Source organism: Capsicum annuum, chromosome 3 (assembly GCF_002878395.1).
Source record: "Capsicum annuum cultivar UCD-10X-F1 chromosome 3, UCD10Xv1.1, whole genome shotgun sequence".
NCBI classification, from domain to species: domain Eukaryota; kingdom Viridiplantae; phylum Streptophyta; class Magnoliopsida; order Solanales; family Solanaceae; genus Capsicum; species Capsicum annuum.
Window position 1 is genome coordinate 34,221,783 of NC_061113.1, and position 15,363 is coordinate 34,237,145.

At 27.2% G+C, this 15,363-nt stretch overlaps 1 protein-coding gene across 1 annotated transcript; it reads right to left on the bottom strand.

The window, feature by feature from the left end:
• Positions 1–3,354: 3,354 nt before the first annotated feature.
• LOC107866394 (secoisolariciresinol dehydrogenase) lies at positions 3,355–8,267 on the bottom strand. Its single transcript, XM_016712477.2, has 4 exons — positions 7,965–8,267; positions 7,207–7,284; positions 4,467–4,726; positions 3,355–4,020 (listed from the first exon to the last, which is right to left on the bottom strand). The coding sequence occupies exons 1-4, from the start codon at positions 7,982–7,984 to the stop codon at positions 3,479–3,481; spliced, it is 900 nt and encodes a 299-aa protein (XP_016567963.2). The 5' UTR covers positions 7,985–8,267; the 3' UTR covers positions 3,355–3,478.
• Between the last annotated feature and the right edge of the window lie 7,096 nt (positions 8,268–15,363).

Sequence of the window (15,363 nt, forward strand, 5' to 3'; positions counted from 1 at the left end):
GTAGTAGTTTTTTATTAAGAATTATAATTGATCTATGCATTGTATTGAATATTGAAATTTTTAAATTTTTTGTATTGTTCTTATTTACTTAGTTTTAATGAGTTATAATTTATTTCGGTTGGTAAGTTCGATTTGATTCTCTTTTGTTGTATTTTATAAAACATTTACTTTAAATTTTTTTCTTAACTATGAACAAACATCTTCTATGAAAAATTAGATAGTACACAATTTCTTTGGTCATTAATTGATTAACTTTTCGAAATTATAGATTATTAAATGGAGTAGACATGAAATTTATATATAGTCATATGAAAACATCTCTATGTCAGGTTCATATTTTTAATCTGTCATTTAGTTAGATTTGAAGTTGTAAAATTTTGTTGTGCTAACTCTTACATGTTCATAGTTAGTATATATGGCAGGATATTGTCATTGGTGGTGAGCATATAGAGGAAGAGAGACAAGGAGAAAGGCGTGCTTGATACCTATATTTAATGATGTGTTTGATGCATTATGAGGTCACTTCCATTCTTATTCTTATTCTTCCTTTTTTTTTTGTCATCTTCGTAATTTTCCTATAAGTTATCAAATTATTTCAACTAATTCGTTGACTAAAAATGATAAAATAAAAATATTTTGATGAATACAACAAAGAAGAAGAATCTGGATCATAATAAAGAATCTGGATCATAATAAATCTTTTGTAGGTGTGACTTGCGAGTTATCAATATAAGAGTCTTTTTGGCCTTAAAATTCTTTCATGTTTATTTCTCCTATATGATTCATTTGAATTTAACTTTTAACAGTATATAAAAATTTAAATATTATTTTTTATTAAAGGTTATTAGGGACATATCGAACAAAAATATATTAAATCATGTAATTGTAATAGCTTCATCTTAGAAGTCACAATTATGGCTTTGGAAACTTTATAATGTAGTAAGATGCTATATTAGTTGCTTTAGTTGTGTTAATAGCTAAAAATCAACATGTCAATGGGTTCTCCTCTTTTAATAATTTCTCCTGTATTTTCTTTAATTAAAATATTTTGATCGAAAATTTTGACGTGATATACATGTGCAAAGAACGTACACTAAACTAGTAATAAAAAAATTATCATTAACTTGAAACTAGAACCTAATATTGAAGACAGGGGAGCTACCCTTTACATAAGGGGTTCATCCGAATTCCCTTTGGGGAAAAATTATACTACATCTACATGGTTAAAATTATTTTTATGTATATAAGTATATATTGAACCCTCTTTGATTAGTTCGTATGTTCACTTGTGAACCCGTGAAAATTTTGACTTCGACACTGATTGAAGAGTTCTAAATGAACTCTAAATATTAATAACTTATCCTGTTTAATATTATAAAATATATTTTAATAATACTATCTATCTATCTCTCTCTCTCTCTCTTTATATATATATATATTTAATATTTAGATTATATATGAATTTTACTCTTCCAAATAGAGTTTTTTCCTTTTATAAATTTATCTCTTTTAACATTTAAATATTATAAAACATATCTAAATATTATTTATCTAAGTATTAAATATAAGATAATAATAATAATAATTTTATATTCTAGGGGGTTTTAATATATTTTATGAGTACTTAATTTCATATTTTTTTCTTACCATATATTCTAGGGGGTCTTAATTTTGCTCGGTGTAGAAGTCATTTCTAATGATTCTCTATCGGAGTTCGTTGAGAAACAATATATTTACAAAGTGGGCATCGTGCATGTTGGTCGTAGTAAAATAGAATCTCTAATTTTGTACCGGTCCTAAAGTGAATCAACTTATAGGATTTTCCTTACCATCTATTTTAAGATTCATTTTTCATTTAACTAAGGTAAAAGAAAATTTACTAATATTAATTTATCATATATTTCAACACATTTTAATTTTTAAATAAATAGTTAATTAATTAGTGAAGAAAAAAATGAATAGATGATTTTGTTTAAAACAGAGACATTTAATTAAAGACAACGATTTCAAGCATATTTTTGAGATCCCTTCACACCTTCAGGAGTCATTTGGTACAAAGAGAAGTTATCCATGGATTAACAATACAGGGATTAGCAATACAGGAATTAGTAATGTAGGGATTAGTAATACATGGATTATTTTTTATCAAGTATTTGGTTCATTTTATTAAAAACTAGATACATCATGTATTTTAAAACTCTACAAAATATTCTTTACAATTATACCCTTAATTTTTAATGGGATTTTTTTACTTCATTTAACTAGTCAAATTGCTCACCCTTTACGCGATCTTATAGAAAAGGTAAGATATGTATAATTATTCTCACTCCGCTTAGTTGATCATTTATTTCTTTTTAAAAAAAAATTGAGTCTATTTAATCGAGAAAAAATTAAAAGAATAAATAATTATCATATTATAGAGAGATATTTTTTTTAAAATGTAAAGCACACTATGTAAGAACATCACGGATTGTTGATAATATAGTTTTAGATTTTCAAATTATTTCTTTATTTGACAATAATCTTTTCCGTTTAAATTAATCCATCTGTAAATTGAACAATTACAAAATAGCATAAATGTAATTCACATTCGAAGCTATCAACCAACATAAGGGAATAAATGATATTTAAGCACTTGATTCGCATACACAAAGTAAAAAGAGGTTGGCAAATTAAATGTAACATAACAATCAAATTTGTAGTGATTAAATTTAAAATGGAACTAAAAGAAATTTTAATAAAAAGAATTGAGGGGTAGTTGAGTTATTTAATTCTATTATCCATGTATTATTAAGCCATGAATACGTAATCCCATGGTTTATTAGGTATAAGATAATACACTCTATTGTGTATTAGCTATCCATGTATTAGGTGGGATTGAATTTAAATTGGCAACCAAACATTGTATATGGCTGGACTAAATTTTAATCCATGGATTATTTTATTTAATACAGCCTACCAAACGACATTAGAGATTAGAAATTAGAGATACAAATATAGATTAGAGATAAACATAGAGATAGAGATATACTTGGTTGGGAGTACAACTCTATTCAAGAAATTAAAGCATTGAAACACATCACAAGGAGCATCTGCATTTGCAAATAAAATGACAATTTCATGAATTCCCATTAGAACAAACTTGACAATCAGTTTTCAACTGAAGCATTAGTGGTGATGAAGAAGAATTGCATTTGGGCATTTGAAAACTATCAAAGTGCCCGACAGACTGCTGATAACATCTTTGAAGACGGTTACTCCCATTTAAGCGTCTTACTATTATTATGTTTTTAAATTTTTGTCTCAAAAAGAGACTCTTTTTTCTATTTATTATGTTTTTATATTGGGGGCAAATTTAAGATCATAAAAAAATTACAAACATTTTTAATTTAAAATCACAAAATTCAAATGTCACATTTTATTTCTTAAATTTGGTGTCCAATCAAACCATGACACTTACATTGAAAAGGAAGGAATGCTATTCTTGATCAGACGTGGGGAAGTTTAAACTTTTATAGGTGGTGAAACCTCCATCTATCACCAAGTTATGACCACTAACATACTTAGCATCATCACTAGCCAAGAACACAGCAGCATTAGCCACATCAATAGGCTCACAGTATGCTCCTTTCAACTCACTCGTGCGATGCAACATTTTAACAAGAACTTGAGGTTCTACACCCGGGTAGTACGCTTTCATTTCATCGATATAGAAGGGGGTTGGAATTGCAAAGGGTGATATGCAATTGATTCTGATTCCATTTTGGCATAGCTCTGCTGTTACTGATCTCATGATTCCGATCACACAGGCTTTGGTTGTTGAATATGTGGGCTGCGCTAGACCTCCCATCAACCCTGTGACACTAGCTGTGCATAATATGGAACCGGTTTTCCGTGGGATCATCACTCGAGCCGCGTGCTTAATTCCTGCTATCGCCCCTCGCACATTGATAGCCATGATCCGGTCGAATGTATCAAGGTCAAGGTCAGCTATATTCCGTGGAGTACGACAAGCAACACCTACGTACGGAGAGGGATTCAGAATTTAACAAACAGTCAAAATGTTACATACTGACATGTGAAAAATAAATAAATTTAAAACTGATGTAATGATAAGTTAATTACTACCTCCCTTTTAATTTGTTTCTTTTAGTTTTTAAACCTTTTAAAAATATATATCTAATTTCAACTTTTTATATGACATGCTTAAGACCAACAGATAAAATAATATTTTAGAAAATTTTACGTATCTTTAGTTCAATACCACAAAATTCAATAATCTTCTTTATTTTTTTAATCTCTATGTAAGTTAAAACTAGATAAACAAATGAAGGATGAAGGATGAGTTGGTCTGTACGATAAATATTAGGAATAAATAAGCCGGTAAAAATAGTACTCCTAGCTAGTACTTGTTAGCATTTTAGTTGTGTGCATTGTTTATATTCTGAATTCGCCTCTAATCAAACCTGCATTATTGTACATAACATCGAGTTGTCCATGACTAGAGACTGCAAAATCCACCGCGTTGGAGACGTCTGATTCTTTCGTGACATCGCAGAACACAAAGGATGCGTTTGGTCCGAGTTCAGAGGCCGTTTCTTGGCCAAGCTCCTTTTGTACATCTGCTATCACCACTTTGGCCCCGTTATTGATAAATTTTGCAGCAGTTTCTTTGCCAACGCCACTTGCTGCCCCTGTGATTAGTGCTACTTTGCCTTCTAATTTCCTAATTAGATACACAAAATTGCTTAATTTCAAATTTGTATAAACGACAAGTAAAAGTGTACGAATTGGGTCAATAAAATTGGAATCTTGTTATCAGAGTACTTAGAAGAAACACTACTAAATTTCCAGGAATCACCATCCTCCGATAGTGGATCTTAAAATATGAAAACAAAATTAAGAATATATAAATGTTAATTTGGCCAAAATTTGATGATTTCCTTTGGTGGTTATTATTAAAAGCCTAAGTTAAATATGTATTCAATAAATAATTCAACGGTTTTGTTCCAACTCATCAGGTAAAAAGAGCCCCACGGTATAAATCACTTTGATTCAATCGAATGTTCACTCAAGTCATATATTGTCCTTTTATTAATTAGAAAAAAGACCCTAATTTCTCCTCCTTTTGGATGGTAAATATTTTTCGCTGGAAGCCGGGAGTGTCAACCCATGAAATTCATATATGATATTTTAATTAGATATTGATGCAACTTTAGTCTTCCACTTCATTTTATTTGGACCGTGTCAACTCACATATTCCTTAAAAAAATATTAAATTAGATGTGTATTTTACTAAACTGATTTTATTAATAATGTTATGAAATTTTAAATTTATTTTATGTAATTATTCAATATTAAGAATAAAAATAAAAAACATTATAAAAAAATTTTCTTCATAAATTGAATAAGTAAATTACATTTGAATATAAAAATTAGGAATTAAGTAAAATGAAATTGAGGAAATAACTGAAAATAAACGAAGGGAGGAGTAAATTAATAGAAAAAGTTTTGTCCCAATGTAACAAATTCTGCTATTTCACACGTATTTGCTCAAATTTCAATTGCCTGCCTTCATTATTTATCTTTGAAACACTATTGAGAATCACGTTGAAGTAATATGAAATATACTACTACTCTATTACTGCTGCAATACTCTATTTAATAAATCGAGATGTCGAATCTCTAACATTTTAAAATTTTTAAAGTGGTAGGAGGATCAGAGAGTCATGCCAAATTTATGCGCATCTTAATGAATCTTAAGTTTTTATATTCCATATGGCATATGATTAAAAAATTATAGTGCTCCTTGTTTTCACTGCACAAACTACGATACCTGACATGCAATCTTATCATATTTGTCGGTCCAATAACATCAACGGTCATGTGACATTTTAATTATATTTCTTTGCACACTTATTTTACTCCCTTCGTTCAATATATTTATTATTTACTTGATACATTAATTAAGAAATATTACATGATAGGAATAATTTTATTATATCACCTATTAATAATTAATAATAAAATAAATAAATTATTTATTAATTTTTTAAACTTGACAAATATTGTTGGAAATATATTTTAATATAATTGACAAGTAAATATAAAAGTTGGAGTATCTATTAGACTTTTTTTTTTCCACGTCCTAATCTGATTTAAGGGTTGCTTGAATTGGTTTTTAGAAAGTAGCTTATAACCTAAAAATCAAAAGTCATAAATTGATATCATCCTACTTTTGACTTATTTTAACACTTTTTAAACCTAAAATGAGTGCTTAAAAGCACTTTCCAACTTTCTCAAACACCACCAAAATTTTAAAAAAAAATACTTAAAAACTAAAAACATCTAAAAATAATTCAATTCAAACACCCATTTAGTGTCAATTTAGATTGACTTTTGGTTTTTGACTTATAAGCCAAAAGTCATAAATTAGAAATTCTAACTTATAGTTTTTAGTTTATTTTTAGTATTTTAAGTCAAAAGCCATAAATTGATATTTCTAACTTATGACCTTTGACGCATTTTTAGCATTTTAGCTTAAAATTAAGCGGTTATAAACATTTTTTAAATTTATTCAAACATTTTAATGATACTTAAAATGTCATTTTTGAATTAAAATTACTTAAAATATGTCAATTTAGATGTACTCTTAATTATCATATGAAAACTTTCGTTCTTGAATTATTTAGCACGATTTCATTAGATATTTTATAAATAAAACAAGTTTTCATATACGTATGTACTATGATAAAAAAGAAAAAGAAAAAAGAGTGTAAGCAAAGAAGGGAGGCGCAACAGTAAGCAAAACCCTCCCCCGCCGGCTTCATTGTTTTAAAATTTTACATCTGAATTCACAATGTAAGCAATTGGGTATAGAAAATTTTTGTACTTCTTTTTTCAAAGTTGAAATTGGAAAAACACGATACAAAACTCCGGAATTTCACTTGAAATTGAATTTTAAAATTTTCAGAATTTTGAAAATTATCGAAAAACTATTTTTGTTTTTTGTTACTTCAAATTACTCATAAAAATTTCAAAAATAACTTTTATTTTTAAATATCATTATTCAGAAATTAAAAAAAAAATCACAATTAGAGTATCATGATCAAAGGCCTCCAATTAAATAATTTAACTCTCGTACCGATACGTGTTACATAAAGCGCAACATGTATGTGTAGGTGTGAGAGAGAGGAAAAAACACACCTCTCAATGTGAGTAGAGAACTCCTTAGTGATCGTTTGAAGCAGCTGCAAGGATTTGGAAGTGATGATGCTGCAGCCCCTATGAGTTAAAAGTTAAAAAGAAGAAAACAAAAAATGAGATGTAAAGATGAAGTGAACAATACGATAGAAAATGAAACAAAACCGAAATGTCATTGCTATGGGCCACGATTCATATAATCCTAATTAAATTATTGGACTGCACCAATTGAAAAAAAAATAAAAAAATTGGTGCATTAAAGTTTTTCGTATGCATGGGTTCAGTCATCTAAGAAAGGGCCGCATGCACCACAAAGGTTTATTTTATATAGTTTTACTTGACATTTTGTCAGAGGCTATTTTCACGGCTTAAACACATAACCTTCTCATCACATGCTAGCAACTTTATTAATTACCAAGCCAGCCTTAAAGGCAATCCGATGCACTGAAACTCCCTCTATATGCAGGGTCCGTGAAACGGCCCCACCATATTGTATCCGATCAGCCTTGACTTGCACCAATTGAATGCCCCTATATTTTGATTAATATTGACCATTTCCAATTATAAGAACATAGAAGAGAGAAACAACATCTGATATAGTAGTCATTTGTCCATTTATAACGAGTCATACAAATTCAACTGAACCGTTGCTTTCATATATGCATATAATAAAATTATACTTATCCTCAAGTTACTAAAGTATAATCTGGATTTGGCTAGACTAAGTTGTTAGAAAGATTGGTGGAAGTCAGTATACTAACCTTGAAGCTATTCTCAGCATGTTAGCTTCTTCTTTAGTTAGAATGGAGCTTTCAGATAAAATTGATAAGAAATATTACTCACTACTCACTACTCACTACTCTGTCTCCTCAGGCCAATTGTGTTTTAGATGAATTTATGTGAGGCTGGACTAGTGGACTATATATATAGGTCATAGGACATGTGCATTTCTAACTGCACATGTGAGAGTAGCTATTTTGTTTGTTTTTTTACTCATTGATTGATATTCATGGTGAGATCTGACTAATTTGAACTCCCATAGAAAAGTTTCTCTTTGAAAGATAAGAGGGTGTTAGTAGGGAAAAATTGGCACAGTAGGCACTTTCCAAAATTATTTTGTTATATACTCATTAATTTTCTTTTTCATTTAATTTTTAGGGTTAGGATAAAAAAAATGAGAAAAGTTGTAAAAGTGGTGGGTCAAAATATCATTTCATCATTTTTACAACTTTAAAAATTAAATATCATACACCTATCATCCTCCACTTCTAAATTACATAAGTCAACATCTTAATTTTTCTATATTACTTTAAATACCATCTTACTAAATATATTACAAAAAAACCGTCTAACTCATAAAACCCTAACATTTATTGATACATTACAACTCACCCTATTTTTGTGCCTCCTACTCCTTAAAACTCGCCCAAAATCATGGTAAAATATTTGACAAATTTATTAATTCAACAATTACAATCGTATAATCAACTTATCATCCACTACTTCAACATATTCAAACTTCAACTTCCAATTACAACCTCCATTAACTTTTTTCCTAAAATTTATTTGGAGGTTAATTTGTTTTCATAACTTTTTTTACAAATTTGTTAATTTGTTTTCAAAGTTACAATCGTAATTAACTTTTTTCAAATTTTCAAATTCTCCATTAACAATCGTGCTAATTTATTTTCAAATTTACAATCTCCATTAACTTTTTTCTTCAAATTTATCCGAATATGAAGAAGAAATTACGGGAGGCTACTGGTAGTAGTCATAAAGGTTATTGTTGTATCTACAAAGTAGAAAAGAAAGCAAGTTACAAAAAGAAAACATTTATCAAAGGCATGAATTACATGTTTTGAAGTGAATCCGATACATAAGTTTAATGCACTGAGACATTGCATGTTTTCCAATACATACTGAAATTTACATGTGATTTAGGTTCTTTTTTAATAGCTAATACATTCACTTTACTGAGTTTGATACATAGTTCTAAGATTTCTGATACATAAGAGACATTGCAGGCTTTCTGATACATACTAATATTTATATGTGTTTTGGTTCTTGTAAATCTGATACATTAATATGCCGAGTACATATATCTGATTTTAACGACATATTACATTATTTTATGATACATAATAAGAAATTGCATGTAATTTGAGTTAGTTTACACCTGATACATTCAACATACTTATTATAATGCGTAAATCAATTTTTAAGAGATATATCATTATATCTGATACATACTAAATTTTGAAATTGTTATGAATTATTTTGCAACTGATACATTCAAAATATTGGGTACAACTGATACATATGTATTGTATTTATAGTTCATCTAAAACTACATGTTGTATCTTATGTATCATCATCAATTATATGTTTTGGATTAGGTACGTATAAGTTTTTTTGATATTTTTTGTTGATTTAGTTTTGTATTTTGTGCATATTTTGATTTTAGAGAATTTGGGAGAATTATGATTGGAGAATGTTAATTATGGTGATTCAAATTTTAATTATGAAGTTGTTACTAATTTTTAGGGATTCAAGAGACATATCTCAATCAAAATCTCATTAATTGCTCTATCATTTAATTCCATATCATTATTTTCCTTTTTTATAGTCAATTAGTTTGGTAGTTATGTATCAGACTCAAACTTATGTATTATATTCGGGATATTAAGTAATTCATATAAAAATTGGGAGAGAAATCAATTAGGTAGCAAAGTGTTTGTATTTATGTTGTTTCCACTAAATAAAACCCCTTCTCTCTCTCCTCTTCAACTTCAACTCTCCCTCTAGTTTCAAGAATTTTCTCCCAAACACCATTTTTTTATTTTTCTTCTTCTCCAGTGACAAAGGGCTTGTTTTTGTATCATACGATAAGTTAAAATCAAGTTTTGATTATTGTAGATCCATTTTATCAGTTTTTATTGTTAACCATTTCATAGTGATGTAGTATAGGAATTTTTTTCCGAATGTGGTTGGTTATATTGTTAAAATATGAGAATTTTATAGGTAATTAGTTTGATTTCAAAGCAATGATTGAGTTTTGATTCGGCAGTTTCGACAGATTTTTTCATCGATCACGGTGTTGAATTTTAAAATTTTTGTTACGAAATTTTGCTTTAGTTATGATATTTTTTTAGCACTATAACACTACAATAAATTTTATTTTCTGGGACGAATTATTTTGTCACTTAAAAGTCATATTTCATCATAAAAAAATATTTTGTGATGAAAAAAAAATCGTCAACCTTTCGTCCCTAAACGTGGGTCGCTAAAAGTATATAAATACAAATTAGTGTCTCGTCACTAAATAAAGTTATTTAACTACAAAATAAAATTTCGTCCCTAAAATCATAGTATTTATGACGAACTTCTTTGTCATAAATAACATAAAATTTTGTGGCTAATAACATTATAACGTCACTAAAAGTGTGTTTATTACCAACAATCTAATTTGTCACTAATTATAAGTTTAATTAATAACAAAATTGATTGTCCTTAAAGCTAAGCATAATTTGTAGTTAAAAGATTGTTATTGCATCACTAAAAGGTATACAGTTTGTGTACGAAAGGAAAATTTTCGTCCCTAAATATATAAACTATCGACATTTTTCTTTGTCTAGAAAAGACAACAATTTTGTAGTTGAAAAAAAATATTGATATTGAAAGTGTTGTTATTAATGACAAAACTAATTCGTCACTGTATGTTATCTTAACTAGGCACAATTTTAATTGTTATAAAATATTAAATTTATTTAATCTAAAATATAAATTATATTATTAATGTGGTGGCCATTTTAGGGTAAATAATTTTTTACATTAGATGTAACCATTTTGAAATGAATGAAAATATAGCATTATTTACTTCCTGTAGATACACATTTCTGTAACCAAAAGTTTTCTTCTTATGGGTCAAATTCTGTAGCAAAAAGTTGTTGTCATAAAATGTATAAATATTCAACGGTTGAATTATGTGTAACAAATTATATATTTGTTTAATTGTAATTGCACTATTTAAATTTGTAATCGATAAGTTAATAGTAATTATATATATTTTAATTTTTAAAAGTAGTTTATGTAAATTAAAATTCACAAAAATAAAATAGAAAAATAATATCGAAAATTCATACAAAACTCTCATATACTAATTGCATCTATAATTATTATAACATAATATTAGGACACGAAATTCATTGAAAAATCAAGTGAAATCACTTATACTTAAAAAAATCCAATTGAAGGCGAATAATGGTCAATTGAAAAAAAGCCAAAAATATGATGCTTCCTCATGTGTGATTGCAATGTTCTTTATTTAAAAACTTTATTCTTGAGATACTTTTTGCACCTTCACGTACTTGTATGATAAGAAAAAATTATATATCATGATTTAAGAAAAATATTTCTTCAAACGTTAATCATAATACTAACATGAATTAGTGAAGCAAATAAACTAAAAAATAAGTAACTTCTATACCAAATTGGTGACAAATAAATTAGGAAAAATTACATATATACACATGTTAACTTTGCCTTATTACATTACATCCCATATTGAAAAAGAAATTACAAAAATCCTAAATTAATTACTTAAATTCCTATCTTTTTTACTTTTTCTCTCTTCCTTCTTATACATTCCAAACAACCATATTTTGCTTCAAATTATGCTCCATATTTTTTTCCTAAAATCTTACTACCTTTTCTCTCCATTTATTTAGTATGCTATGAGTAGCAGCTATAATTTCAATTTTACCTTCCCTTCTTTCTCACCATTTCACTTCTCCTTAACCACGGATTTCACTTTCTCTACTCGAAATCCATAAACCCAAAATTATTTTTTTTCTTTTTCAAAAAAAAAAATAAATCATACCCGAATTAATCAAATAAACACTCTCAATAACAAAACAAAATCAATTGAAAAATCCCTTAGATTATTATTTTGCGTAATTCTTTTTTTTAATTTGAATTTTTGTTGAAGGAATTTATTATGTATAGATCTTGAATAGTAATGGCTTGGAATGTAGTCAGATTTCGTACGGCCTTTAAAGGATTGGGTCAATTATGAACTTCTTGGTGTTAAGAGTTGTGGGTGCTTATTACGCTGTCTTTTTGACCAACTATGGGGGACGAAACTAAAGGTCAAAGCCAAAGAAAATATTTACTGAGGTTTTCCCTTTCACTTATTGAATTTCCCTTTCACTTATTTGTTAATGATTAAAACAACATATTACTAATTAATTTGACATTATTTTTTGAACACATAATAATTTTCCTGTTATATACCTTTGCTTATAAGTGGATCTTACATTGAACTAAAAACTAATATGTTTTAAACGTATGTATTACATAACAACATACACCTTGTAAAACGATTATTACTTGTAAAAAAATTACAGAAATTATTAATATCATGCACATTTATAATGTATGATGCTATACCATACATTGATACGAATGTATAATCAAATATTATACATGTGTAAGTCTACTGGAATGGCACAATTTTACTATACATTGCTTTAAATGTATAACAACTTATTATATATTCAAACATTTACTGGAAAGACACAAATTTATTATACATTGATTTGACTGTATACAAACATATTATACATTCCTAAATTTATTGGAATGATACTGTATATAATTTTTTTTAAAAAAATTGAATTCAGTTAAATTTCGTTATTGTATTTCTAACATTATACATGTTAAAAATGTATAATGTTATATCATACATTTATTACATATTAACTATTAATGTACAACATTTTAATATACCGTGCATTTCAACAATTACTTACTCCTATAGAGGGTAAGTTACATAGTTAATGTGCATTTATAATCATGTTCTAACTTTAAGTTATATGGTTACGGACTATGATATAGGAAAAAAGCATAAATTTTTTATACTAATATAAATCATTGATTAAAAAAATAATCAATAAAAAATATATATATTACTTGCTCCAGCATTCAAAAAAAAAAAACTAATAAAAAATGCTTATACAACTAAAACCATTCAAAACATCCGCACATAGAAAACCATATTATATTCTTCATGATTCCTTTGGAAAGAAACCGCAAGTCCTGCAGTTGTGATCGACTCGTCCGCATTTACCGAAATTACTGTTGCGTCACTTTTGTATGACGTACCATTAATTTGAAGAACGAGTATAGAAGAAAGTGATTGTTTTTGGCTTTTCAAATCGTGAATCACAGGAAAAAAATTATTTATAACAAAATTTTTAAAATTCAAATATCAGTTACATGCTCTATCAATAAATAATTTAATGTTGACTAATTATTGCCTTTAATTAAGGAACTGTAAAATAATTAAAGATTTCTTACCTTAAATATAGGATTAGTTGTTACATCATACATTCGACCAATGTATAATATGTGACCGAATATATGGGTATGTTTGCAAAAAAGGGAGAGAGAAAACAACAAGGAATTTTGTGTAATTATTTTCATTCTCTAGGAGATTTATGTTGTTTACACAATAAATTATCACGATAAACTTCTGCAAAGAGACTAATAGAGTAAATATTGTTAAGAACTCTTGTTAGTAGAAATATTGAAATGTATAGAAAAAATATTGATGGGTCGAAATCAAATAATAGAGAGAAGAATTAATTTACCTGAAAATTATGATATTTTAATAGTCAGCAATAGCAGAATAGAAATAAATTGATAGAGAAATGAAGAAGAAAATGTCTGTGGGGAAGTTTCTTTTCATTTGGAAATTGAGACTATATGTTTTTGCATTTTAGTTGGATACTAAAATTTAGATGAGTGGGTAGTTGTTTGTGGGTTATAGGGAGGGAATTTCACACGACAAGATTGGAGGGAAGAATTGAAAGTGAAAGTTTGTTATTTTACTTTCCCTCCAATAATTAAATAATTTTCTACTAAAAATTTAGATTATACTTTCGTCTTATATCAATTGTCTATTTTTCTCTTTTACACATTTTTTAAAAATTTAAAATAAGACGGATATTCTCTTTTTTTTTAATTCGTCTAAATACACTATTTGTTGTTGTTAGCCATTTCCCCTAAGATTAATAATGGAGAACATTTTGGAAACTTTACAATTTTTATTCTTTATAAAGAATTAATTTTAAGGACAAATAGGAAAAATCAATTCAATTTTGTCTTGATTTTATAAATGAACTAATGACTTAGAATTTTTTTTTTAGCAATATCGACAAGTAATTTGGAACGTAAAGAGTATTTCTATCTTTGTATTTTTATGCTTATTAATAATTTCAATACGTTGTACCTTATAATTTTCTCTGGGCAAAATATGAAACACTCACTATTAAAAAAAATCAGTTTTTGCGATCACAGAAAAGCGACCACAGCTGGTGGTCGCAATAAAAGCGACTACATGTGGTTGTTTTAATTTTTTAAAAAAAGTAATAAAAAATGACCACATGTGTTCGCTTTTATATTTTAAAATTATAAAATAATCATTTCAAAAAAATTTATAATTTTTTATGTTAATTATTATATTTTTTGAAAACTAAAAGTGACCACAAGTGGTCTAATTTAGAAAAAGCGACCACTTTTGGTTGCTTTTCATTAAAAAAAATTTTAAAAAAATATTATACAAAAACTGACTATTTCTGATCAATTTTTGATACAAAAAAAATTTAAAAAGATTTTTTTTTAAATAAACAAGTGGTTGGTTTTGAATTAAAAAAATTTAAAAGAAAAACATTTTGAAAAAGTGACCACAATTTTAAAAAATATATATTTTGAAAAAGCGACCACTTTTGGTCGCTTTTATTAAAAAATTAAATTTAAAATATTTTTTAAAGAGCGACCACTTGTAGTCGCTTTTATTTAAAAATTAAATTGAAAATAATTTTTAGAAAGTGGCCACTTGTGGTCTCTTTTTGATTTTAAAATAGAAAAAGAAAATTATTTGAAAAAACAAACCACTTGTGGTCACTTTTATTTTAAAAAAATAAATTAAAAATATTTTTTGAAAAGCGACCACATGTGGTCACTTTTATTTAAAAGATTAAATTAAAAATATTTTTAAAAAACGACCACTTGTGGTCGCTTTTTTATTTTAAAATTGAAAAGAAAGTTATTTACAAAAATCAATCACTTGTGGTCGCTTTTATTTACAAAATTAAAAAT

Bases quoted from the DNA above. Each gene is read 5' to 3' on its own strand.
- LOC107866394 (XM_016712477.2), bottom strand. From the start codon at position 7,984: ATGCTGAGAATAGCTTCAAG. The intron at 7,285-7,964 runs GTTAGTATACTG...TTTAACTCATAG, and splicing joins ATGCTGAGAATAGCTTCAAG to GGGCTGCAGCATCATCACTT. The intron at 4,021-4,466 runs GTTTGATTAGAG...CTCCGTACGTAG, and splicing joins TGTTATGTACAATAATGCAG to GTGTTGCTTGTCGTACTCCA.